General features: G+C 39.1%; 2 protein-coding genes across 3 annotated transcripts in view; both read right to left on the bottom strand.

Annotated features, from left to right (window-relative positions):
- Positions 1-26,903, bottom strand: part of NEDD1 (NEDD1 gamma-tubulin ring complex targeting factor) — a 296,141-nt gene that overhangs the window by 198,074 nt on the left and 71,164 nt on the right. The window lies entirely within an intron of this gene.
- CFAP54 (cilia and flagella associated protein 54) overlaps positions 1-26,903 on the bottom strand; it is a 309,026-nt gene that overhangs the window by 104,453 nt on the left and 177,670 nt on the right. For both annotated transcript variants that reach the window (XM_055576675.1, XM_055576666.1), the window contains 7 exons: positions 25,586-25,768; positions 23,078-23,164; positions 16,462-16,584; positions 10,947-11,000; positions 5,605-5,812; positions 2,072-2,151; positions 308-477 (listed from right to left, as the gene is read on the bottom strand). In XM_055576675.1, the coding sequence (XP_055432650.1) occupies positions 308-477; positions 2,072-2,151; positions 5,605-5,812; positions 10,947-11,000; positions 16,462-16,584; positions 23,078-23,164; positions 25,586-25,768 (905 nt within the window). The remainder of the gene's footprint in view (positions 1-307; positions 478-2,071; positions 2,152-5,604; positions 5,813-10,946; positions 11,001-16,461; positions 16,585-23,077; positions 23,165-25,585; positions 25,769-26,903) is intronic.

Raw genomic sequence — 26,903 nt, forward strand, 5'->3', positions numbered from 1 at the left:
ACTCCACAGGTGTAATTTGTAAAAAGCTATAAGGAATTTAGATTCTGCCTTTTAAAAAAATAGATTAATTCTGAAAAGGAGAGATCTGTGAATTTGCTAATGTTTGACATAAAACATCCGAGCTATGTGCTTTAATAAACCAACTCATTTGTTGAGGACTATAGTTTTAAGTGTAGTAACATGTGAAAAAAAAAAACCCTGAATCCTAAGTCTGCTCTATTAATCTAGGAATTTTTGAAGCTTACATAAAATTGAGATATATTGAGCAAATCAGGGTGAGGAAGAAACCGTGTGTGCAGATACTCGCCTGTATGCTGCCCGGTGTCTCTGCAGGGCAATGGCAGCCAGCTGCAGTCTGACCTCCACCACAATCTCCAGTTCACCAGCAGAACACTGAGAGAGGTCCTTATGGCTTAGATGGTCCATCTCCGACAGAAGGGTGTTGAGCCTGTCTTCAGCTTCTGTCAGTAAAATTGACTAAAGAAAGAATACCATGCAGTCACCCAAGTCCAGACATAATACAAACCATGTCTCATCCTTACTCAGCAAGTATTTTTTACGTACTAAAAAGTAACAATGAATGGAAGAGCAAAAAGGAAATCTGAACAAAAGCATCAGAGAAGAGAGCTCAGTGAACAGGAAAAGTTAGCAGAGAATGAAAAGGGCAGTAATGGCAGGAGTAAGGTGCAGGACAGTGGCCCTTTACTGCACACACAGCTGATGCCCATACTTGCTTATTCACAGAAGCTGTGTTCTAGAAAGTTCCTGCCAACACTGAGTCAGTGAATGCTGAAGCATTACTCCTAGGGGAAATACAGGGATAGGTTCCTACAAGCCTCTGGTCACACCATTTTTTGTCAGCTGATCAATATGTAATCTTGTTTAATGTGTGTCTATGTTTAAAGACATATAATTGAATATATAATATAGATTCATTATCCCTGAACTCACAGCCAGGAGCTCTATAATTCATGCCTGACTGAAGCTTGTCTAACACACACATGTTCTCCAAAAGGCTCATCACAGCCTTCTTGAACTTAGGATTACTAGACAGCACTTCAGCTTTATGCTTAGGGGCCATTTCAAATAATGAAATGACAAAACCCCCACAAAAATGTGAAAAGTTTGGCAATAAATACACCATGAAAAGGGATACTTGTTTATAGTATGAGAGTGGAAACAAAAAGTCACCATTGTGTTGTTCAACTTGGCTAAGAATGTGCATGTCAGAAAAATCCAATTCTTCTATGCTCTGTGCAGGTCCCCAAATGACCACCAAAGAGCCAAGGGTTTTGATTTGGAGGTTACAAGTAACTTTTAGCAGATAAGCAAATCAGCAAATACTGTATCTGTAAACAATGAGGATCAACTGTATTTCAAATTAAACTATGCTCATCTAACTTGTAATGTGAAGATAACAAGATTTTAAGGTGGACAATCAGTACTAATTAGCAAAAGAGAAAGAGCCCAACCAAACTTTCAAGGAACAGGTCTCTGAAGACTTCTTTGTATAGGGCAGTAAATATTATGTAAGGACTAGGGTAATTTAGTATAATGGTTAAGAACATGATCTGTATTTTATCAATTACATGGCATTAGTGAATTTCTTACTGTCTAAGCCTCAATTTATTCATCGTTCAGCACAATATAGTTCAAAAATGATTAACAGGTACATCACGGAGTTGTGAGAATTAAATATAATGCAAAGTGCCTGTCATGTATAATAGTAAGTACCGAATAAATGGTTCTGTTGTTGTTGCTGTTGTGAATCACTGTTACGATTAGGAGATGCCAAACAGGGTATGGAAAGCTTAGATCCCATCAAATAATAAATCTTATTTTCCCCACCAACTTAACTGAGTTAAAAGGTCAAAGTCTGACACCACTCAGCATCTGCTTTTCTCATGGGGAGTAGACCCATCTCTGGCCCCAACCCATGCTTGGGAAAGAAAAGCTAACAGATTTCCCAACAGCAAGCACAAACGTGAAAGTTGGCCTGGCCAGGGCCTAAGAATGGGCATTGTGGTAACTGATTCACTATGATTTGAGAAATTTTTTTTTTTAAACTTACCTTTAGCGTGCTAAGAGCAAAGCTCTCTTTCAATTTTGTCAGATGACAAAGTGAGCCTCCCTCATCCTTTAAACACATCTCTACAAAACACAATATTTTAGAAGAACTACATATATCTATGGTTAGCTTAAATGTGAATTCTAATTTATAAAACTTATCATTAGTTGGGAAATTTAATGTTTAAAAATCAACTACAATGATAATTAGAAATATATTGCTATATACAATGGTCCTCAAATATCATATGTTAGAAGACTATGGCTGATTCTTAAAACAAATTGTGTGTGTGTGTGTGTCAGTCACTCAGTTGTGTCCAACTCTATGACCCCATGGAGTAGCCCACCAGGCTCCTTTGTCCAAGGGATTCTCCAGGCAAGAACACTGGAGAATGTTGCCATTTCCTTCTCCAAGACAATTCTGAAAGATCTTTCATATGTTTGTTGATGCCTCATATGTTTGTTGATGCCATTCAAGTTAATCAACTACTGATACAAAGTAGTGGTTCCTCACCTGTGACCCTATAAGGTTCTCAAAGTATTCTGAGACTTCTAGATGTTTATAATATCTCAGTAAGATCTCCTTGGAGGTGTCAGTACTGCTGATCTGCACAAGCCCCTCACTCTAAGACCAGAGAGTGAGACCATTTGGAACAGCACAACCTACACTCCTCAAACATCTTGACATTCCTACCTACGATCCAAAGCCAGCCCTCATTCTGAGCAAGGGAGAACTGAGACAATTTATATCGCAGTCTTTGCCTGCTTTAGTAAGCCTGGCTTCTAGACTACGAAAGGGAGAAAAATGACAAGTCCTATTTGACTAGGAATTAATGCACAAATGACCCACGTAAAGAGGCTAAGTTTGCCAAGTGAAACAGGGAGTCTGAATATCATGGAACTGAACACTCTTGACTTCCTCCCTTCTTCCAACTTCAACCTACCTGGCTCTTTTCCTAAATTAGGAGGCTCTGGAGCTAGGGGTCAGCTGAGGATGAAGGAGGGCCCAGAAGAAAGATCTGGGTTGTGGTCTTCTTCCCTAAGGGAAAGTGTGAGAGAGACAAGGATAGAAGACAAATGCCTGGAGGTTGGTATGGAGAAACCCCAGGAAGAGTCTGACCCACATCTTCCTCTGGCCCTCTCTGTCTCCTGAGCAGCGGTCCCATGTTGTATTAGGCCCCTACCTCTTGGGGGCTCTAAGTAACAAACTATGTTTTCACTGGCAGTCATTTCCTGATCTGTTGGCCTTAAGTGTGTATGTGAAAGTGTTAGTCGCTCAGTCGTATCCAACTCTGTGATCCCATGGACTGTAACCCGCCAGGCTCCTCTGTCCACAGGATTATCAAGGCAAGAATACTGGAGTGGGTTGCCATTTCCTTCTCCACAGTTGGCCTTACCATACCTGAATAATAATAAAACTTACACTTTAAAACAGAGGTCAATATTATTCTGATACCAAAACTAGACAGAGATATCATAAGAAAAAAAGAAAAATCTACATAATATATCATATGAATATGGATGCAAAAATCTTTAAGAAAATCCTAGAAAACAATCCAGGAATATATATACAGATTTTATACCATGACCAGTGGGATTTATCCCAAGAAAGCAAGGATGATTAAACACTCAAAAATCAACCAATACACCCTATTGATAGAATACAAAATAAAAAACATATAATCATCTTAATAGACACAGGAAAAACATTTAATAAAATCCAACACTATATTTAACTTATATGCAGAGTACATCATGCAAAATGCTGGGCTGGATAAAGCACAATCTGGAATCAAGATTGCCGGGAGAAATATCAATAACCTTAGATACACAGATGATACCACCTTTATGGCAGAAAGTGAAGAGAAACTAAAGAGCCACTTGATGAAAGTGAAAGAGGAAAATGAAAAAGCTGGCTTAAAACTCAACTTTCAAAAACTATGATCGTGGCATCTGGTCCCATGACTTCATGGCAAACAGATGGGTAAACAATGGAAACAGTGACAGATTTATTTTCTTGGGCTCCAAAATCACTCCAGGTGGTGACTGCAGCCATGAAATTAAAAGATGCTTGCTCCTTGGAAGAAAAGCTATGACCAACCTAGACAGCATATTAAAAAGCAGAGACATTGCTGACAAAGCTATGGTTTTTCCAGTAGTCATGTGTGGATGTGAGAATCAGACTATAAAGAAAGCTGAATGCTGAAGAATAGATGCTTTTTAACTGTGGTGTTGGAGAAGATTCTTGAGAGTCCCTTGGACTGCAAGGAGATCCAACCAGTCCATCCTAAAGGAAATCAGCCCTGAATATTCATTGGAAGTACTAATACTGAAGCTGAAACTCCAATACTTTGGCCACCTGATGAGAAGAACTGACTCATTGGAAAAGACCCTGATGCTGGGAAAGATGGAAGGCAGGAGAAGAAGAGGATGACAGAGGATGAGATGGTTGGATGCCATCACTGACTCCATGGGCATGAGTTTGAGTAAACTCCGGGAGTTGGTATGCTGGCAAGCCTGGTATGCTGCAGTCTATGGGGTCACAAAGAGTCGGACACGACTGAGTGACTGAACTGAACTGAACTGAACACCCTTTCATGATAAAATCACTCAACAACTTAGGAACAGAAGAGAAATTCCTCTACCTGATCAAGGACAGCTACGAAAAACAGTTAATATCATACTTAGTAGTTAAAAAAAACTATTTTAAGGCAACATTATTACATTTGCAAAATGCTTATATAGTTTTATATGTATATATGGGCTATAAATTCCATCCATGGATATCTTATCCCATAGAAATATATACTATAATATGGATATGTAGTGCTTCTGCATATCCCTGGATATGGCAGTATCTAGAGATATGCAAATACTCCATATCCTGGAAACAAAATGAACACACAACAAAGGAATGGTTGAATAAATCATGGGATGTTCACAGCATAGAACACCACACAGCCAAGATAGGAGACAAAGCAAAGCAGTTGACTTGGGGTGGCTTAGCAAAGTTTTCTACATAAAAACTGCAAAAAGCAGAAAAATGAAAAATACATCGTCTCTTAAGCAAATGACAAATCTGATTTTGTATGTGCAGCTGACCCTTGATCAACATAGAGGTTAGGGGCACTGACCCTCCATGCAGTCAAAATCCATGCATAATTTATACTCGGTGCTTGGTATAGATAGTCCTCTATATCTACAGTTTAGCATCTGCAGAGTCAACCAACCACAGATTTGCAGTATTGAAATATTCACTATTGAAAAAATTAAATAAACCAGTGGACCTGCGCAATTCCAACCTGTGTTGTTCAAGGGTCAACTGCACATAATGTAAAAAAAGTAGACATATATGCAGATAAATTGGTGGATATGGCACCTAGACATAACCACATATGTGTGTCATTAAGTGAACTCAGAGAAAACTATGAAAGAATACCTGCTAGAATGTTTATATGGACTATAGTGGGTAATGTGGGGAATTGGAAGGGAAAGGAAATAAAAAGAGAAATAAGCAAAACTAAAATAAATCGGTACCTTTCAAGTTTGGAAGATTTGGTTTGCTTTTCTCATTCATAACTCCATGGCTGACTGGTTTCATTGTCTGTTCTGGGACACAATTTATTGTTGCAGCCACATTTATGAAAAAGTATGCTTTAACAAATAAAAACTTATTTAAGAGATGTTGCTGGCTGACTGTAGCCAGAATTAGAGGCATGCCTTTATTTATTAAATCATCAAGTGCCTAAAAAATGGAGAAAAAAAAAATGAAAATCAGGAAAAGTAGTAAAATACTATTCTCAGATATTATTAGCTTCAGTCCTTCTACAGTCCTTATTTGGCACAGGATGAAGGAATGGAGGGCTAGACATGAGGGACTGTAATTGGCAAGTCCATTGAGAGTGACATGATATCACAATGCCAGCAGGTCCACAGTGCTACTGCCGTTCCTCACCAGTGGGTGACCTGCCCCACAAGGTCAGCCCTGCCACGCAATGAGAGTGAACCTGGTGCTGGCATCGAGGAGGGGACAAAATAGAGCAACTAAAAAAGCTCACCAGCCAGGCATGTTGGCCGCTCTGCTTTAGCTCAAGTGAATTAGGGCTCACAGGTTGGAAGAGGAGGAAGAGCAGGTAGACAAGCAACCCCTTCCCAGCTTAGATTCTGGGTCAATCATGAGAATGCCCACCTGAGGACTCCCTCAACTTCCTGGCCCCCTCCCTTGCACACAGACAGTTCCTTGGCAATTGTTCTAAGTGGTCCCACTTTACATTCCTGACCAAGCCTCAGTGCCACCTGTCATCATCCTACATTTTCCCAGTCCATTCACTCTTGCTCTCTCCTTAGACAACCACTTCATGCCCTTTTTGTTTCTAAATTCTAACACTTCCTCCCCAATGCCCCTCCCAGCGAATAACCGTGCTTCCTCTACTCAAATGAGCAAATTGAAGCCGTCAGAGTAGTGCCCACAGACCCCGCAGCTCCACCTCTCCACGCACCTGCCTCACTGCCCTGCCTTCCTTCCTGCTTCCTAAGGCCAGTGCCGCTACTTAGGTCATCAGTCCCATCCCCACCAGTCTGATGAGCCATTCTCTCCTACGGTGTAAGTGTTCCCTTTCTGACAAATGCCACATGATATCACTCACATGTGGAATCTAAAATATGACATGAGCAAACTTATCTATAAAACAGGAACAGACTCACAGACACAGTAAACAGAATTGTGTTTGCCAAGGGAAGGGATACACTGGAAATTTGGAGTTAGCATATGTAAGCTATACTATATGTGGAATGGATCAACAACAAGGTCCTACTGTATAATGCAGAGAACTAAATTCAGTATTCTATGATAAACCGTAATGAAAAAGAATATGAAAAAGAATGTATATATGTGTATAACTCAATCACTTTGCTGTACAGCAGAAATTAATACAACATGGTATATCAACTATACTTCAATTTGTAAAAAATGTTTCCTTTCTACAGACATTCTCATCAGTACTCTGTCTTCTCCATTTTAAAAACCGATTAACTCTCTACATTCTGACTTCCCTCTCCATTTACTACCCAAATTTTCTCTTTTGTTTACAACAACCTACAAGGTTGTCACTATTCCAATCTCTCTCCTTTGATTTTCTTGTAAACATACTCCATCCTTACATTGAAATCCTCTGTTCAAAGTCATCAATGGCCTACTTTAGGCTAAAGCCATTGTTCAATTCTTAGTTTTCATAGGCAAGAATACTGGAGTGAGTAGCCATTCCCTTCTCCAGGGGATCTTCCTGACCCAAAGGAAGGACCCAAGGAGTCCCTTCCAAATCTGGGACTCCTGCCTTACAGGCGGATTCTTTACCGTCTGAGCCACCAGGGAAGCCTGCTTCATATGCTATGTTATGTTAATCTAAGACACCATTATTTTATATGCCAATTAAACATTCATATGCCTGCAACTGTAAAATGCATTCTAACTGCAGAGCTATTAAATGTTTTATTAAAATGAATGTTTAAGACTTGGTGAATTACAGGACTGCATTTGTCAGCAATATTTGACACTATTAAATCTTCCCTCTTTTGAAAATGTTCCTCTCTTGGCTTTCAAGCCACCACACTCCCTTGCTTCTTTTCCTACTCTATCCACTCCTCCTTTTCAGTCTTCTTTGCTGGTTCCTCCTCTTCTCCTAGACCTCTAAGTATTGTAGTATCCCAGGGCTTGGTCCCCTTCTGTATCCTCATTCTCTCCCCTTAGATGATCTTAATCAGGCTCATGCTTTTAATCTCATCTAAATGCTAAGTCTTACATTTTTGTGTCTAGCTCCAACTTCTCTTCTAACTCAAGACTCGTGTAATCAACTTCTGACTCAGTTCTTACATCTCAAACTCAACATGTCCAAAATTTTATTACTGATTTCCATCCCCCACCACACACTCACAAAATATAAGCTCTATGAGGACTGAGAATTTGTCTATATTGTTTATTGGCTAATGTGTCTGATTGACAGCACCATAATAGTACCTGACACACACAGTAGACTCCACAGATTAGCTAAAATGATCCCTTTAAAACATAAGTAGGGCTTCCCTGGTGGCTCAGTGATAAAGTATCCGCCTACCAATGTATGGGACATGGGTTTGATCCCTGATTCAGGAAGATCCCACATACTGTGGAACAACAAAGCCCACGTGCCACAACTATTGAGCATATGCTCTTGAAACCAGGAGCCTCAGCTACTGAGCCCACGTGCTCTGCAACAAACGAAGCCACTGCAATGAGAAGGCCATGCACCACAACTAGAGAGGAGTCCCTACACTCTGAAACTAGAGAAAAGTCCGTGCAGCAGAGAAGACCCAGCACAGTCAAAAATTAATAAATTATAAATTAAAAAAAAAAAAGTAGATCAGGCTACACCTCTGCCCTGAATCTTCCAGTGGCTCCTCCTTTTGTTCAGAGTAAGAGCCTGGATGATGAAAGCCCTACAAGGCCCTTCTCCATTTGGGCACCCCATCACTAGCCACCCCGTTACCTCTCTGACCCGTCTCCTACTGTTCTCCCATCACTCACACAACTCAAGGAACACTGGCCAAGGTGTCCCTCACTAAGTAGGCGATCCTGCCTCAGGGCCTTTGCACCCACTGTAGCCTGTTCTAAGATTATTCTTTCTCCAGATTTCATATGACTTGCAACTTTATCTGCTTCAGGTCTGTTCGCCAATGTCACCTCAGTGATGACTAAGCTGATTGCCTCATTCAAAATTACAACTCCAGCCTACCCTCTTTATTGGCTGCTAGGTTCATTCTCCCCTGCAGCATGGTTCACCTTCTAACATACTATATAATTTACTCATTTATAATGTTTAGACATATAACATGTTTATTACTAGTCTTGCCCACTAAACTATAAGCTCTCTGAGGGCTTGGAATCCGTATTGTTGATTAACTGATGCATTTATTTGACAGCTCAAGAATTGTGCTTTGTACACAACAGGCTCTTGGTAAATATTTGTTAAATTAATATAAAAAGCAGATGCCAGGACTATTGACTCTAAAAAGAAGGAAATTATTTGCCTTATGCAAACTGAAAAAGAAAAATCTCATCGTTTGAGAGATTTTGAGCCAATGCTGGCAGTGGGGAGGTCTGTTGCTGTTGTTCATTCTCCCTGCTTAACCCTCTTGTAAAGGGTGGAAAACAATACCCACATCAGAACCAGACATGGAGCAACTCTGAGACTGATTTGGTAACAAATGGGTGTACTAGGACAATGGTTGACATTCTCCATCTAGAAAAAGGAACTTCAGACTGGTTAGGGGTGGAGGGATGTGTAGGAGAAGGTTTCTCTTTTTTATCCACAGCAAACAGTGATTTAATGAGCCCTGACAATTACACACAAACACTTGAGGATCAAAAGAAGATTAATTAGTAATGCTATCTAACACTCCTTTCTCTCTCTTTCTACAGAAAATATAAAATGTAATCTGAAGCGTCTTAAGCAGACCAGCAGTTCTGTTTTAATTAATTAGCTAATCGAAATCGGTTTTCCATTATACTGTCAGTCTCTTAAAAAAAAAAAAAAAAATCAGACAGACATTCTGTTTATACCCCAAACCACTTTTATAACCAAAACCAAAAGAAGTGTTTTCAGGATGCCCTGGCATTTATGACTGGAAAGAAATAAATATTCTGAAACATTCCAAGGTCTCAGAACACTAAAATGAAAGTTGAATATGTATTTGTATCTTCCTAATACTAGCTCTTCCATGTCAGGCAACTTGGTTGTAAATTAAAACAAATTTTAAGACAAAAACAATGAGTCACCTGAAGGATAATTAAAAGTGAAGTTTGTGGAATAAAATGAACAATAATAGAAAAGTAATAAGATTACATATTTAATAAAAGGTGGATATATCAAAATTATGGAAGAAAAAATAAAGCAATTTTGAGGAAATGTCTCTCAAAATTATTTCATAAAAATTAATACTTAGTGAAACAGAATGCTGTTTCTGAGCATTAAAAAAAATGAAAACTACATGTGTCTGGCTAGATGCATTAACCATCACCTAGCTGTATGAACCACTCACCTATCTGCAATCCCATTAACAATGATCACCATACCAACCTTCCACATTAACACTTTCTAGTGGAACAAATAGTTGGTACTCTTAAGATTTTTTTTAATGACTTGAAAAAATATACTTAAATGCTCATAGGACATCAAAAGCTTAAAACCCAATCATTCAATTATTGACAAGAACAAACTTAATGAGATGGGCAATCTGGTCCTCTCTTTGTAAAAAGTAGTGGGAAAGTCAGAGGAATTGTTTATGAAAATGCTATATGAAAATATTCCTTTAGCTAACCCTGCAGGGGAAATCATATTGCAATACATAAAAGTATCAAATCAATGCAGTTATGCACCTCACATTTACACAACATTATGTGTTGATTACATTCCAGTAAAAAACTGAAAAAGAAAAGAAAACCTTCCAAACACTGGTTGAGAGGCCATCTCAGACTGGAGCAAGGGTCTAAGTAAAAGCAGTATTGAACAGGTGGCCCATTAGAAAATCCTTTACTTATGATCAAAGCTACTAGGTAACTAAGATAAATATTAGATGTTTGGCATGGCTAGATAAGACACTGAAGATGCATGTATAACTGAAAAATTGAGGAGCAATAACTGATGCTTGTTGTATCTGAAAAGCAGATCAGTTTGGGTCCAACTGTACTGCTGGCTTCAGTATTTGGGGGTAAAACCTCTTTACTAGAATAGAAGAATATATTCACAGCAGTGCTCAAAAACAAAGATTATACACACCAAATAGATTGAAGTGACTCAAAAATTATCCACACTAAATAGCCAAAGTTTATAAAATGTTATCCTTACCTGCATATTCTCTTTACTAATCAGAGGTTTTCCCGAGTCAAATGATTGAAATAGCTGTCAATATACAAAATGTTAACATTAGAAACAAGAGTACTGAGTGGTCCTTTAGATGAAAACATTAATGTGTTCTAAAGCTATTTTTAAATACCATTTTTACTATAAAAGTAATACATGCTCTAGTCAGAAAAGGCAAGTATAGTATAAAGAAGAAAGGAAAAAATCTTTAGGTTGTTAATGTTAATATCTTGGTGTCTTTACTACCAACTTCCTTCTGATGTATTTTAAAGCTTTATATATGGATTTGTGTTCCTTTTCACTAAATGTTACATCATAATTATTTTCTCAAGCCATTAAGTTATTTGTAAACCTCATCCAACAGCTCAATGACACTCTAGCCTACGAATGTACTGGGGTTGGCCAAAAGTTTGTTCGGGTTTTTCTGTAACATCCCATGGAAAAACCTGAGAGAACATTTTGGCCAATCACAGTAGCATAATAACTTATCCTCTTGCCTATTGTTAGGCAAAGAGGACCACTTCCACCTTCACCCCACCATTCAGCCCTGTACTAAATAATATTGGTGATGAGTATTTCTGATTAGCACCTTTGAATAGATTCCTGGAAGCAGAAGTGCTGGGTCATAAGAATAAGAGGCTTCCCTGGTGGCTGAGACAGTAAAGAATCTGCCTGAAGTGCAGGAGACCCGGATTCCATCCCTGTGTTGGGAAGATCCCCTGTAGTACGAAATGGCAACCCATTCCAGTATTCTTGCCTGGAAAATCCCATGGACAGAGGAGACTGGCGGACTATAGTCCATAGGGTCACAAAGAGTCAGACATGACTGAGCGACTAACACACACTCACAGCTCAGTTTACCTTCCACCCACGTTGTATGAAAAGGATTAGTGCAGTTTCAACGGCATTGCATATTAGCGCCTATATTTTTTTTTTTGCCAGTTTGAGGTAAAATTTTATTACTCTTCAGAATGATGCTTTTTGTGGTTCTTTCCTTGTTTGTGAATTACCTGCTAATATGTTCTAAATATAATGTTGCCTTAGAAAACATTCTATTCATTTGCTGCAGAACATTGTTGTCTCATTATGAGTGTGCATCCCCCTTGGTACGGAAGACCTTTTTAAAAGGCACCTGTTCTCAGGCATCAATACTAATACCTCACTCACATCCTCTTGGTCACCTGGAAGTCACCAGCATCTTCCATGAACAGGTCACTCATATGTGGATGGTATCCTACTTCAACCACCTGGACCTCTCTACCTGAGGGTGGTCTGCGGCCACAAGAGAGTTTCAGGAGAGGCTGGACACGTAAGGAGCAGCCACTACCCATGAGGGGTGAGGGACTGTCCCTCCGTGGCCCCGACTGCCATGGCAGTGATCTCATTAACACTCTTTGGAGTGGTTTTCCTTATTTTGCTGTCTGACTTTCCCCCTTACTCACAGTTCTTCCTGGAGTCACCGCCCAAACACACTGTGAAAGTGAAAGTTGCTCAGTCGTGTCAGACTCTTGTGACCTCATGGACTATATTTATATAGTCCATGGAATTCTCCAGGCCAGAATACTGGAGTGGGTAGCCTTTCCCTTCTCCAGGAGATCTTCCCAACTCAGGGATCAAACCTAGGTTTCCCACATTGCAGGTGCATTTTTTACCAGCTGAGCCATAAGGGAAGTCCCCTGACCACACTACTTGTTCCCAAATCTTTATCTCAGGATTTGCTTTTGAGGGACCTCTAAATCAAGCCATCATACATAGCTCTAAAGGGAAGAAAGCGTTGGTAAGTGTTTAAAGACATTCCTTTTTTTTTTTTTTTTAAGCTAGTCTTTATCTCCTTGAATACATTGAAAAGTGAGTAAGCAAATCCAGGGTGAGACTTCTGGTGATATAATTTGAAGAAGTTTAATGACAGGACTTTAGATTGGGTGATGAGAACAGAAACTCAATATGAGTATGTTTAAAAATAGAATTTTTTAAAAGCCTGTGAAAAGTCCAATCATAATCTGTAAGATTTTTTTCAGTAACTGCTTTTACACTGAAATCTAATTCATTAATCCTTTCTTTAAATAACTAGCCTGCAGCCTAATAACATTGGCACCTATTTTAATTATAAACCCTGAATGCACTTCCTCTTTTAATTACGCTTTCTAAATTCCCAACTGAAGCTGGAAAGCTGCACAATAACTTTGAGAATAAAAAACATGAAGTCACAGTCTATCAGGAGACAATTTTCCCCCACTTTTGTCTTACGCAAATGAGTTGATTAAAAAAGTTTGGAATTTATCTGTATACATAAGTTTCAGTTTGGATTGGCGGGCTATAGTCCATATGTCACAAAGAGTTGGACACAACTGAAGTAACTGAGCACGTGAGTTTCAGGCTGCTTGTTTATTTGCTTTGGTGATACCAGTGACTACTGAAAACTTTCTCTTGCTTCCCATTCTACCCAGCTGACTTCCCTTTCCTTCTTGTCTTTTGGACCCTAAGTGTGGAGGATCCCAACATCCAGTCCTCTGACTTCTACTTTTCACTCTGCCTTGGTCCCCAGCTGATTTCATCCAGTCCCATGATTTTTTAACTCTCTGTTAATGCTCCCAAATTTACCTGCAGCCCTAACCACTCCTCTGAATCATATACTCTCTGCACCTACACAGGCAGCCTCTCCACCTGTTTGTCTATTAGGAATCTCACACTTAACACACTCCACCCTGCCTCAGAGCAGCAGGACTCCCCATTTCAGTCAATGAAAACACTTTCCTACCAGCTGCTCATGTTGAAGCTGTGTGGTCATGCTTAACTTCTTTCTCTTACCTCCTATATCTCAACCAGCATCAGCAAATGCTGTCAGCTCTGCCTTAGCTACACATCCAGAACTTCACCACATTTCTTTCCTTCCACCCCGTTTACCTCTAACCACTGGCATGTCTCACTCAGCTCATTTGCAAAGCCCTTCTCCTTGGTCTCGCTATTTATACTCAACCTCATCTACCATCCATTCCCCAAATAGCAAGCAAATGGTTCTATGAAACTTACCACTATTGCATCAGTCCTCTTTCAAAGCTTTACCAGGTTTCTCATATTCAAAGCAAACTCTAGTCCTCACCCAGCCCTGTGTGATCCAATATGACCTAGCTCCTGGGTGCTGCCCTGTCCTCTACTTTCTCTCCAGTCTGGGCCCAGCCTCACGTGGCCTCTCTAGTTTTCCACAACCACGTCTTCCAGGCCTTTCCTCTTGTACTTCCTCTTATTTGGAAGGTTGTTCCCTCAAATCTTCCACTCCTTATTAGATTTCCCAAACCACCCTCAATAAGACATTCGCCCACCACTCTGGCCACTTCCTATCCCCTCAACCCAGCTTGATCAGCCTTCACACCATTGTCACCATCTGACATATAGTTGTGTGCTTAATATGCTTATTATTTGTCTTCCTCACTAGACCATCTAATGGTAACGTGCCTTCAGCAAGGCAAGAACTCCATTTATCTTTCCATGGTTCTGGCTCCATGTCTGGAATAGTGCCTATATTCAGTCAACATTCAATAAATAATTTTCAATGAATTAAAATATGATTTTAATAACAAAACTATTTACAATAAGGAAAGGATGTTGCTTGAGAAACAAACAAGAAAACACTGATCATTTAACCCAGGTAACAAGATAAATTATTTGGGCCATAGAAAATGAACCAAAAAACCCAACAGACTCCCAGATAGACAGCTAACTAGATAGAAATACAGTGGAGGACTGATTCCAGGATTCATCCCCCAACCTCCTTTACCAAAATCTTCAATGCTTAACTACTTACATGAAATAGCACAGTATTTGCACATATCTTAGGTGTATCCTCCCATATACCTTAAATCATCTTTAGATTATTTATAATGTCTAATTCAATGCAAATGCTATGTAAGTAACTGTAAATACAATGTAAATGCTATGTAAGCAATTGCTAGCAGGCAAATTTAAATTTTACCTTTTGGAACTTTCTGGAATTTTTTTCCAAATATTTTGAACCATGGTTGGTTGAAACTGTAGGTGTATAGACACACACACACATCCTATCACCTACTGAATGTCCCTCTTAGGCTAAAAAGTGAAAGAATCAAACCTGGGTCTCCAACATTGTAGGCAGATTCTTCACTGTCTGAGCCACTAGGGAAACCTTCCTCTTAGGTTACCTCAGTACAGTAAATATTAACAATGTAGCAGTCATACTGAGAAAAAGCAGCAACATTTTAGTGGGACACACTGAAGTAATGTATGCATCATATGCAAATATACTGTCAGCCTATGCAAATATTTCTCAAGATGTATAGCCATTGCACAGTTTCTTTTAGGTCCTCCAAATCTGAATCCCACCAGCGTGTGTTGTGCCTGTCAGTCTCACTCCTCACACACATGGTCCCTCCTAGGAAACTGACTTGTTCCCTTCTCCTGTTTCCTTTATTGCTGGCCTGTGTATGAGCGTCCAAATATCTTTCCTAAGCAAGATCATCCAGTGATTCCCAGATCACCAAAAACACCAAAGCAGAGGAAAATGATGATAGCTCACTCTGATTTAAATTTAAAGGTCAGTATTCAGCCCCTGGGTTGGGAAGATCCCCTGGAGAAGGGAATGGCAACCCACTCCAGTATTCTTGCCTGAAGAATTCCATGGACAGAAGAGCTTGGTGGGCTACAGTCCATGGGTCACAAAGAGTCAAACACGACTGAGTGACTAACACACACATTCATTTTCAAGGATGCTTCACTTATGCAATTTACAAATACCAATTAAGCAAGCCAGGTAAAACTCTCTTCCAGTCCAATAAGGCTTGACAAACTAGAACATTTTCTCCTCATAAAAATCAGAGGAAATTTGAACATATGCTTAACTTTTTGGTATAAAGTATTAATATATAAATCAAAATATCCAAATAAAACTTGAAGAGAGACTGTTTTGACTAAAAATATTAATTAGAAATTACAAGCTCAGATTCAAAAGTCTAAGAGGCAGTGGCTAATAAATATGTCCCTTGAGACGTTCCATGATAACACAGAGTCAAAATTCCACAGTCAAAACCTACACCCAGACCACACTCCCATCCCTGTCTTGACACCCACCCCTCCATTTTAGGCAAAGGAAGCCTTGTGTATGTCTGAGGTTAGCTCTAATCAGTCTTGGTGGCTCACACGGTAAAGAATCTGCCTGCAATGAGGGAGACCAGGGTTTGATCCCTAGGTCGGGAAGATCCCCTGGAGAAGGGTATGACAACTCACTCCAGTATTCTTGCCTGGAGAATTCCATGACAGAGGAGGCTGACATGGACAGAGGAGTCCATGGTGTAGCAAAGAGTCAGACACTACTGAATGATTAGTACGATAATCAGACTTAAAAGAAGCCTGCAGTGCCAGAGATTGTAAATACCATTAGTGGAAGGATTTCCTAGATTTTAGGAATGTAGTTTTCAAAATGACCTTGAAAAGGTTAAAAAACAGCTTTGAATTAAATCGGCAGGCTTACCTTCATTTTTCCAGTAGGTTTACAGCTGGTAGGTACTGAAGAAGGTGTGTTTTTCGCATAAAATATCTGGGAGAGCTCATGAAAGGCTTCAGAAAAGAATCCTAAATCTGTAAGGACTTCTATCTTTAAAGGAAAGAAAACAAAAGAGAGATACTAAATTAAACCATTTGTTTTACTTACAAAATTAAAATTTTAGAGAAAAATCATCAACTTTCTGAGATCCAAGATGTGTGCTTCGTATTGGTAATGCATTACAAGGTAACATTCAGACAACACGGTTGTGGAGATGCATGTTTCTGTCCCTAAGCCAGCTCATGTGTACAAAGACCAAGAAAACTAGGGAATCACAGCAAGTGACTTTTCAAGACAACGGCCATTCATCAGTAATAACAGATGCAAACACATTTAAAGAAATAAGATAGACATGGAAGCATTTTAAACAATTTACTTCATCCTTTTGTCCCCATGGTAAAGTATGGCTAACACTTTGGCCACCTGATGTCACCAACTCATTGGAAAAGACTCATCAGAAAAAGACACTGATGCTAGGAAAGATTGAGGGCAAGAGGAGAACAGGACGGCAGGGCATGAGACAGCTGGATGGCATCACTGACTCAATGGACATGAGTTTGAGCAAACTCCAGGAGACAGTGAAGGACCGGGAAGCCTGGCATGCTGCAGTCCATGGGGTCACAAAGAGTTGGACATGACTGAGCAACTGAACAGCAACAACAAAATATGGTTTCAAACAAAGACAAAACAGGAACTTTGCTGGTGGCCCAATGGTTAAGAAGCCACCTTCCAATACAGGGGACTCTCCATTCCTGGTCGGGGAATTAAGAGCCCACATGCCACAGGGCAACTAAGCCCATTTGCCACAACTACTGAACTGGCATGCTCTGAAGCCCGTGCAACACAATTAGAGAGAAGCCCACAAGCTGCAATGGAAGATTCTGCATGCCACATCTAAGACCCAAGGCAGCCAAATAAATGAAAAAGAAAGACAAAACAAAACACTTCTGCTTTCTCTAATACTCTGAGGGATGTCAAACAAACCAGGAGATGAATTCCACAGTACATCAGCTGTTCATTTTCTTATCCACAATGAACGGACACTGTCGATTTTACAGACATGTACTTAAAAGCATTAGTCAATTGGTAACTATATACTGTACGTGGTTTATTTTGAATATAACCTAGCAAGACTTTCAATAAGGAAATTACAGAAAGAAAAGGAAAGATCCTGATCAAATACATGCATTTGTTCAAAATGTAAACTGAGCTTCTCTTCTACACAGAGCCATCTTGAAGGTTACATCCACTGGATAAATTATTAGCTAAATTTAAGTGACACATAAAGATATATCCAGTATGAAAAGACATAAAAGGTACTGACAAAATACTATGTTTCAAATTGTGATCCGGAGGGACTTCTCTGAGAAGAAAACTTTCAAGAGAATATTTGGGAAATGATATGATGGAGGGAGATGTGAAAATCTGCTGAGGGCACCTTGAATACAAAGGTCATGTGGTGACAGAAGCAATCCTGGGGTCCTGGTGTGTTCAGGGAACAGCCTGTGTGCCAGGAGCTTAGAGAGAGGAGAAGAGGGTTGGCAGCTACGTGTGAATGGTGGCCAGTCAACCAGAGTGGACCCTTGGGATTTGATTCTATGCATAATAAGTGATTGAAGAGTTTTTAACAGGGCAGGGTCTGTACCTGACTGATGTTTTGAAAACATCTAGTGAATCACAAGCTGGAATCAAGGCTGCCAGAAGAAATATCAACAACCTCAGATATGCAGATGATAGCATTCTAATGGCAGACAGTGAAGAGGAACTAAAGATAAAGAGCCTCTTGATGAGGGTGAAAGTGGGGAGTGAAAAAGCTGACTTAAAATTCAGCATTCAAAAAAATTAAGATCATGGCATCTGGTCCCATCACTTCATGGCTAATGGGGAGAAAGTGGAAACAGAGACAGACCTTATTTTGTTGGGCTCCAAGAACACTATGGATGGGGACTGCAGCCATGAAATTAAAAGACACTTGCTCCTTGGAAGGAAAGCTATGACAAAACCTAGATAGCATATTAAAAAGCAGAGACATTGCTTTGCCAACAAAGGTCCATCTAGTCAAAGCTATGCTTCTTCTTGTAGTCATGTAAGGATGTGAGACCTGGACCATAAAGAAGGCTGAGCACTGAAGAATTCAGGCTTTCAAACTGTAGTGCTGGAGAAGACTCTTGAGAGTCCCTTGAACAGCAAGATCAAACCAGTCAATCCTAAAGGAAATCAACATTGAATATTTATTGGAAGGACTGATGCTGGAGCTCCAATACTTTGGCCACCTATGCAAAAAGCCATCTCATTGGAAAAGACCCTGATGCTGGAAAAGATTGAAGGCAAAAGGAGAAGGTGGCAGAGGATGAGACGGTTGGATGGCATCACTGACTCAATGGACATGAGTTTGAGCAAACTCTGGGAGATAGTGAAGGATAGCGAAGATTGGTGTGCTGCAGTCCATAGAGTCGCAAAGAGTTGGACACAACTTAGCCACTGAACAGCAACAAGTGACTTCATAGAGGACAGAAAATAGTAAACTTGGAGCAGGGGGTAAAATACACACTTGGATGAAGGTGACATATATCTAAAACAAAATCCAATTTATCCTTGACACATATACTCATCTTACTCTCTTTTCCTTTATATTATCTTAGGAATCTCAAGAGTGTACCAATTTTAAAGAAATAAAAAGAAGGTGAGTTAGAAGGAAACAGGATGTGAGAAGAACATAAAAATAAAACATACAAAGTCAGGAGAATATTTTTAATGAAGAGAAAATGGCTTGCCTATTGAGTTGCACACTTTGGCTCTTGCCTAAAACACTTTGGGCTCTAATCTCCCTGGAGTCGTATAATACCAAAGCAGACATTAGGGAGTCGACTGAACTCTCTGCTCCTTAGAGGAAACATTTCCCCATGTCTGTGTGAGGTCAGTCTCCTCTGGTCTTGAATGTGAGATTGCTATACGTGGACCACTTGTAACTGTTCAGGCTACCTCTGGTTCAGTTTATTAAATGAATCTGACCATTTGAAAAAGCCATGGTGATAATAATAGACATGTATTTTCAGAAACATTGTGAACATAAACAAGCCAGGTGGAAAAAAGAACCACCCATAAATCAACCATTCCATCATACAAATACAGAACTATTGGTACCCTTCCCAGGAATGCTGGATGTTTTGAGAGTCATACATCTTTTAGGAAGCCAGACAAGTTGATCATAAAGAGGTCTTAAAGCTTTCCCTGAAAGACATTAGAGCACTGGTAGAGACTTAACAGTGTGATTTACTGCTGTTTGATTTGTCAGAAAGCATCACTGTTTATTGTTTTCTGACTGTGACTTTTCTCTTTTCCCACTCACTGACCCCAAGTTTAGTTCGGGAAGGTCAGACAAATTACTCACAGGGGCTGTCATTCTTTCTTCGGTATGATGCAACAATTGCCCCTTTTCATGGATTCTGGCAATGCTGTAGTTGAGTTTCCAGTCATGCTATGCCAATAAGATCCTACTCTCATCTCACTCTACTCCTAACACTCCTACCAGATACATCTGATCTCATCCTTCTCCTGATCAAAACTGTGTCATGAATTCCCCCTCTCAGCACAAGACTACAGGAGACTCTCCATAGTTCTCACTGACTTTTAAGCTACTCTCATACAAAAAGAGTTGCCGAGTGCTAACAATCCAATAAAAAATAGTCACTTAATCAAAAACTTTGTCCCAGATTCTTTCAATGCCTTTCTGATCTCCTTCTGACATGCTACTGATGATCATTGCAACCCTGCAATGCTTCTTGTCTCCTAGTGACACCAGGATAAAATTGTCACCCTACTCTGACTCCACACCTCCTCATCTCTCTCACTGCTCACCCTCCACGTTACGTCTCAGCTTGGAGTTCAAGACTGGACCCACAGTCTCCTCCACATCCTGGGCCTCTGGTGTCCTCACGTCATCTTCTCCAAACTGCCTACTCAAGATCCCCACTCCAGTCTAACCAAGCCCCCTCAGCCCCCTAAAACAAATCAACACTTTCTCACCTCTATACCTTTCACACAGTTGTCAGCTGACAATGTTCCCTTCTTCCTCTCTCCTGCTCAGTTAGTTCTACTCTTTTCAAACCTAAATCTTATCTATGTACTTGGTAAAGCCAATGGCACCCCACTCCAGTACTCTTGCCTGGAAAATCCCATGGATGCAGGAGCTGGTAGGCTGCAGTCCATGGGGTGGCTGAGTCGGACATGACTGAGCGACTTCACTTTCACTTTTCACTTTCAAGCATTGGAGAAGGAAATGGCAACCCACTCCAGTGTTCTTGCCTGGAGAACCCCAGGGACGGGGGAGCCTGGTGGGCTGCCGTCTATGGGGTCGCACAGAGTCAGACACGACTGCAGCGACTTAGCAGCAGCAGCAGCAGCAGCAGAGACCCAAAGCCCTTTTCCCCTATTTCAAGCTCCTGGAAATGGTATTCATCACACTCATCTGGAAATGATCAACTGGGAGGTACACACATAACGTCCTGTCTCTCTTCCCCGTTTTCACTTCCTTACAAGCAAGGTATATGGGTTACATTTCTTCGATCAGAGTTACTAATGGTGCCTTTATTAGGAGATACTCAAGAAATGTTGCTCCAGAGATAAAGCAGTAAACATTTACCAAGTATCTTCTTGATGAGTTCCCACTGAACACCAAGGAGAGTGTGAACAGTAGGCACATGATATATGTCTGAAGACTTTAAATTCAATTTAATAATTAATTACTGAATATCAAATATATGAATTTACTACTCAAGACACTATAGGGAACCAAAAGATGAATAAGACACATGCCCTAGCCTCGAGAATTTTTCAGTTTTGAAGAGAGTACTATCTTAAAAACAGAGAGAGAAAAGTTGTATGCCGCTTTTTAAACAGTGTTATTGAAATTCAAAAGTCAGAGAACTCTTAAAGAGTTCAGTAACTCAGAATTCGTGGCTGAAAACCAATTACTTATTCCTAGGTTAAAATGTATTATCTTAAGAGCACCAGAACTTCTCTTAGAGAAGGTATTATCTTTATTAAGAAATAGGATGTGATAGACTATTTGGTCTGAAAACACAGGCTCACAGGTTGGGTCCTGGAGAGAGCAGTTCAAAGGGAAATCTTATTTTCCCTTGTTACAACATTTAAAGGATCTGAGGAAGGAGGGTTTTTCCAAAAAAGGAGAAGGACAGCTCAGCCAAGGGAGTGTTGGTGCCACTCACCCCCAGCTGAGCGTGCACATCTTGCCCCAACCCCATGTTCAGTAACGCCTAGTTGGCAGGCTGAAGTCAACTGCAGTGGGAGGATTTATCCCATGGAAAGTGCAAATGCTACAAATCAAGGCTTTTCTATTTTTTTAGAGTGGGTTGTGGAGAATTTACCAGCATGAAATATTTAAACTCAGAGATGCCAAATAGTCTAAGTTGCAAGTGCCTCCCTCGTGACTCCATGGTAAAGAATATGCCTGCCAATGCAGGAGACGTGGGCTTGATTTCTGGGTCAGGAAAATTCTCTGGAGAAGGAAAGAGCAATCAATTCCAGTATTCTTCCTGGGAAATCCCATGGACAGAGGAGCCACCTGGCTCCTCTGACTACATGGCTACTGTTCATGTAGTCACAAGAGAGTCAGACATGACTGAGCAACCAACCAACTTGCCTTATGTTCCCAAGTTTCAGTAAAATCTGATATAGAAATAAAGACCTTAGGTAAATACAATGTGTGTATGTGTGTTCTGTATGTGTGTGTGTTGCGTGTTTGTGTGTGTGTGTGTGTAAAATATGGAATAGGGTTGGATTCCATATTAGAGATGAGGAGGTACAGAACAGGGAGCAAATTTGCTGGCTATTGAGAGGATCCAGGTGCAAAACAAATTCAACGTAAGTGGGAGCCTCTGACAATGGGTGACCAGGGAAAAAACAAAGGAGACGCTTGACATTCTGCACTCCACATGAGGCTCAAGCCAACTACATGAATCTTGAAGGTAGAGAGCCTCCTGACTTTTAAGGGTTACATAATTAGTTGTAATTTGGTATTTGTGAATTTTATCACTTCAACTACCTATGCCATGAAAAACTCTTGTGCACCATGATATACAAAAGATCCTTAGCAAAAACAACTCAAAAACTTTAGTCTTCATGAGAAACCAGTCATTCAGAAAAGGTGATTTCTGGACTGAATGTTGTTAGGTTAGCCTGTTACCAGGCATAGCTGTTCCTCACTTTACTGTGGGCCAGAGCATAAAATTGCCCAGAAAATCCCATGAACAGAGGAACCCAGTGGGCTACAGCCCATGGGGTAGCAGAAGAGTTGGACATGACTTAGGGACTGAACAACAACAAAACAAAGCATAAAATGATTTAAGCTTTCTACCCAGCTCTTTTTTACACTTTATGATAATGTTGGGTAAGGTTTTTTAATATCAGTTCAACACCATGTATTACTATCAGCTTATGATTATAAGTATTATAACCAAAGTAATTTAAGATGACATCTTCAATAGTTGAAAAATATCAAATGTCTTAAAAGCTTGAAACATACCTTGAGGATTCTTGCTTCCAGATTTTTGACTAGGTCTTGGCAAATTACAGAAACAAAATATTGGTACAATGCAAGGAGAGGCAGAATCTATCAAGAGAAAAACACTCTTTGTTTTGAAATATATGTTATCAAGTTAATAATATAACAATACAATTTAACCAAATATTAATGCAAGAGATATTGTACAAAATCATGATTTATTTTTTCCATATTATAAGACTGTACTATTTAGTATAAGTGAAATGACCTGCCTAGCATATGCTTCATGATTTTATCAAAACTTGAAAGTGCTATCAGTGACTTATAGTTCCAAGTAGATGCCATTTGGTATCCAAACCTAGGTTTCACATTTCCATAAGCATGGAAAAATAAAACTCAAGTTAATCATCCTTCTTGAAAAAAATTAATTCAACATATATATATGAATTACTGAGGCCTGTGGAAACATTCTAGCAAATAAGCTATCAAATAAATGCAGAATTTAAAACAGAGGAACTCACATCCATGTCCCCTAATAGCTCCTATTTATTCATCTCAATGTCAACTTCTATTGTCTTCAATTGAAATATCTTTATCAGCAAAAAAAGTATAACATGCCTGTCATATGAATGTTAGACTTTGTTGAATGAAGAAAAAATCTAAGTCCTTGCCATTGCAGAACATATATTCTACTGCTTAAAACTCAAGCTTACTCTCCACATAATATTTTTATTTTCCTAGAATTAACCCCAAAGTTCAAGTCTTCTTGATGTCCCATAGATGTATGTGAAAGCTTGAAGACTATCAACTTTTCAGTTGGCCTAACCGCGATTCAGCTAAAGGCAGGTGTTGAGGGATAGTTTTGCCTGGACTTTTGAACAGCTCTTAACTGCAACTTAAAACTGAAGTTCACTCCCTGCAGCTGGGTCCTGCCCCATCAAAGGAAGACGGAGCAAGAATGGGAACTTGGATCCTTATTATTTAGCAAACTATTTCCCATTATTCCACAGCAAGGGGTCCCTTGGTAAATTTTACATATTACAGCAATCTCCTTAGGCACTTCTAGAAGGTAGTGTAATACAAAATGTAAACTGTTTACATCTTGCAAGTTCAGCTAAGGAATCTCTCATTGTCAGTCAACTGGCAGCTGCTAATAGCAACAGCTTTTAAAGAGGATTAGAACTGGCCTTAAATGATTTCAAACATAACACAATACATTTTTCTATAATGATGCTCTACAAACATAACAATACCTTTTCCTACAATTAACGCAGTACAAAACAATAAGAGTTGGCTATTACCTTTGAGATTGTATCTTTTCTTTAGTGAGAAATAAAAACACACCATTTTATTGCTTCCAACTGCTCAATTATTCAGAAAAATGTTCTCAATTTCTTAAGCTTCAGAGAAAAAAGTCTCATTTCTTTTCCAGTGCAGTGATATGTATTATATATGAATAGGACTAGGCAGCTAAAGGTTACCCAGGGAATAGGTAAAACTATTTTCTAAATCCAGAAATGAATCCTCTTAACAATGAGAGGAACACCATATTTGTTTTTTTTTTCTAATAAACATTTTTTGTGTGCCAAATCTGACAAGTATTACAAGCATTATCAACCTTTTCACATTAACACATGACATTATAATTTAACAACTAATATCAGGGGACAATAAATCTTTTCAAAACGAGAGAGTTAATTTAGAACAAGAGAACAGAAAACAACGTATGAGAAAATAATAAGTATTAAAATTATAGAGGAAAGGGAAAGAAGCAGAAAAAGAGAAAGAACAGATATTAAGAAGCAAACACAGTGAGAAAAGACATACAATAGTAGAGGAAATAGCACAGAGGAAGAAAAAATAAAAACTAAGATAAAGGAGGAAACCATAAATATAATAACCAACAGAAAATACTAATTTATGTCTAAAACGAAATCAACTTCAAATTTATGATTTGTGACTTACTTTCCCAAAGGAAATTAGTTTTTATTTGAGAGTTTTAATTTCTTAGGATATTAAGAAGTGTCTTTAATTTCATATTTAGAATCTGTTTTTCACTTAGATGTGCCCTTAATATAGAAGAAATGAGACAGATACAAAGATAAGTTTGTCTCAATAAAGAAATACTCCCATAGTTTTGATATTGATATTCCTTCATGACTTAATAAAGTGAAGTTATAAGCCCACTAGATTTCTGTGTTCCAGACCAGTTAAACATTCTAGTCAATTTCACCATATCTTAAGGGGGAAAAAACAATAAATAATAGTGTTAAAAAAAAAGAGAGAACCAAATCAAATAGACCTGGCTATTATATTCAAAATGGCATGCAAATAGTGATGTTAAAAAAATAACATTAATTATTTTATTTTGAAGTACAGATCAGAATCCTGAAAATAGAGTTTAAAAGTTTAACAAGAATTGATCACAAGAACAATAGTAAAATTTAACCCTGCCAAGTAAAAAGTACAATATAAGTGGGGTAAGATATCACCATGAATTATGATTTGTTGATTTTACAAATCACTTACTACTAGATTTTGCTTAGCAAAGTGCAGCTCGCGGATGACGTAATACAAACTCGCAATGACAGAGCAGATGTCAGCCCGATATCTGTCTGAGAAGAGCTCGATGCCCGGGAGAAGCTGAGTGATTTCATACTGAGCGTAGCAACGTTCAGCTTTAGGATGTGGCAGTGTAGTTCTAAGCAAACCCTGAGGACGAAAAAGGTGAAATGAACAGCTGGAATTTGCATTTGTAACAACAAGAAAGATAAGTATTTAAAGGATATAAGGAATAAATGTATTCCTTCCCAAAGTGCTTTGTGTTGCCTAGCACACTGTACCCTATGATAAAGGGCTGTTTGTTGTTGATCAGTTGCTAAGCAGTGTCTGACACTTCCTGACCCCATGAACTGCAGCACACCAGGCTTCCCTGTCCTTCACTATCTCCTGGAGTTTGGTCAAAATCATGTCCATTGTCAGTGATGCCATCCAACCATCTCATTCTGTCACCCTCTTCTCCTCTTGCCCTCAATTTTTCCCAGCATCAGGGTCTTTTCCAATGAGTCAGTTCTTCATAACAGGTGGCCAGAATACTGGAGCTTCAGCATCAGCATAAGTCTTTCCAATGAATATTCAGGGTTGATTTCCTTTAGGATTGACTGGTTGGATCTCCTTGCTATCCAAGGGACTCTCAAAAGTCTTCTCTAACACCACAGTTTGAAAGCATCAATGAAAGGTACTTATTTATATTCTCATCACTACAGGTTCCAAATGCTTTATCACTGACAATGGGCCTTTTAAACCTCATGGTAGTTGGATACTTATTATTTTAAGAAGAAATTATCATTATTTTATCATTTGTTGAGAGTTGACTTTGTGTTGGGCACTCTTAGTTTATTCCTCATAAATATTATCTCATTTAATCCTCACTTAACCCACCCCTAGAAGGAAGACTTATTATCTCACAAGTGATATAATTGAGGCTGAAATGATTAACTTCTCTGAGGTTAATGCTGGCAGTTAATGCTGGCAAAAAGAAGATTCAAAAATTTTGACTATTTGACTCAAAAATCTGTTTTCTCCACTCTACCAACCTACAAGTAGAAGAAAGAAAAATATACTTCAGAAGTCTAAATCAAGCACAGGTAATTCTAAATTTTTAACTGAATTAAGTGAAAAGGTAATTGGTTTAATTTGACCAGTATTTCTAAATACAATTTCTATGACCAACATTGTGCCAGACATTCGGAAACAAGATGAATACACAAAATCAAATTGTACATTTAGGAGTACTTCTTATGTTTTCTTAAACAATGACATTTCTTGATGACAAATGCATCATCAA

The sequence above is a fragment of the Bubalus kerabau genome, chromosome 1, assembly GCF_029407905.1.
Source record: "Bubalus kerabau isolate K-KA32 ecotype Philippines breed swamp buffalo chromosome 1, PCC_UOA_SB_1v2, whole genome shotgun sequence".
Classification (NCBI taxonomy): domain Eukaryota; kingdom Metazoa; phylum Chordata; class Mammalia; order Artiodactyla; family Bovidae; genus Bubalus; species Bubalus kerabau.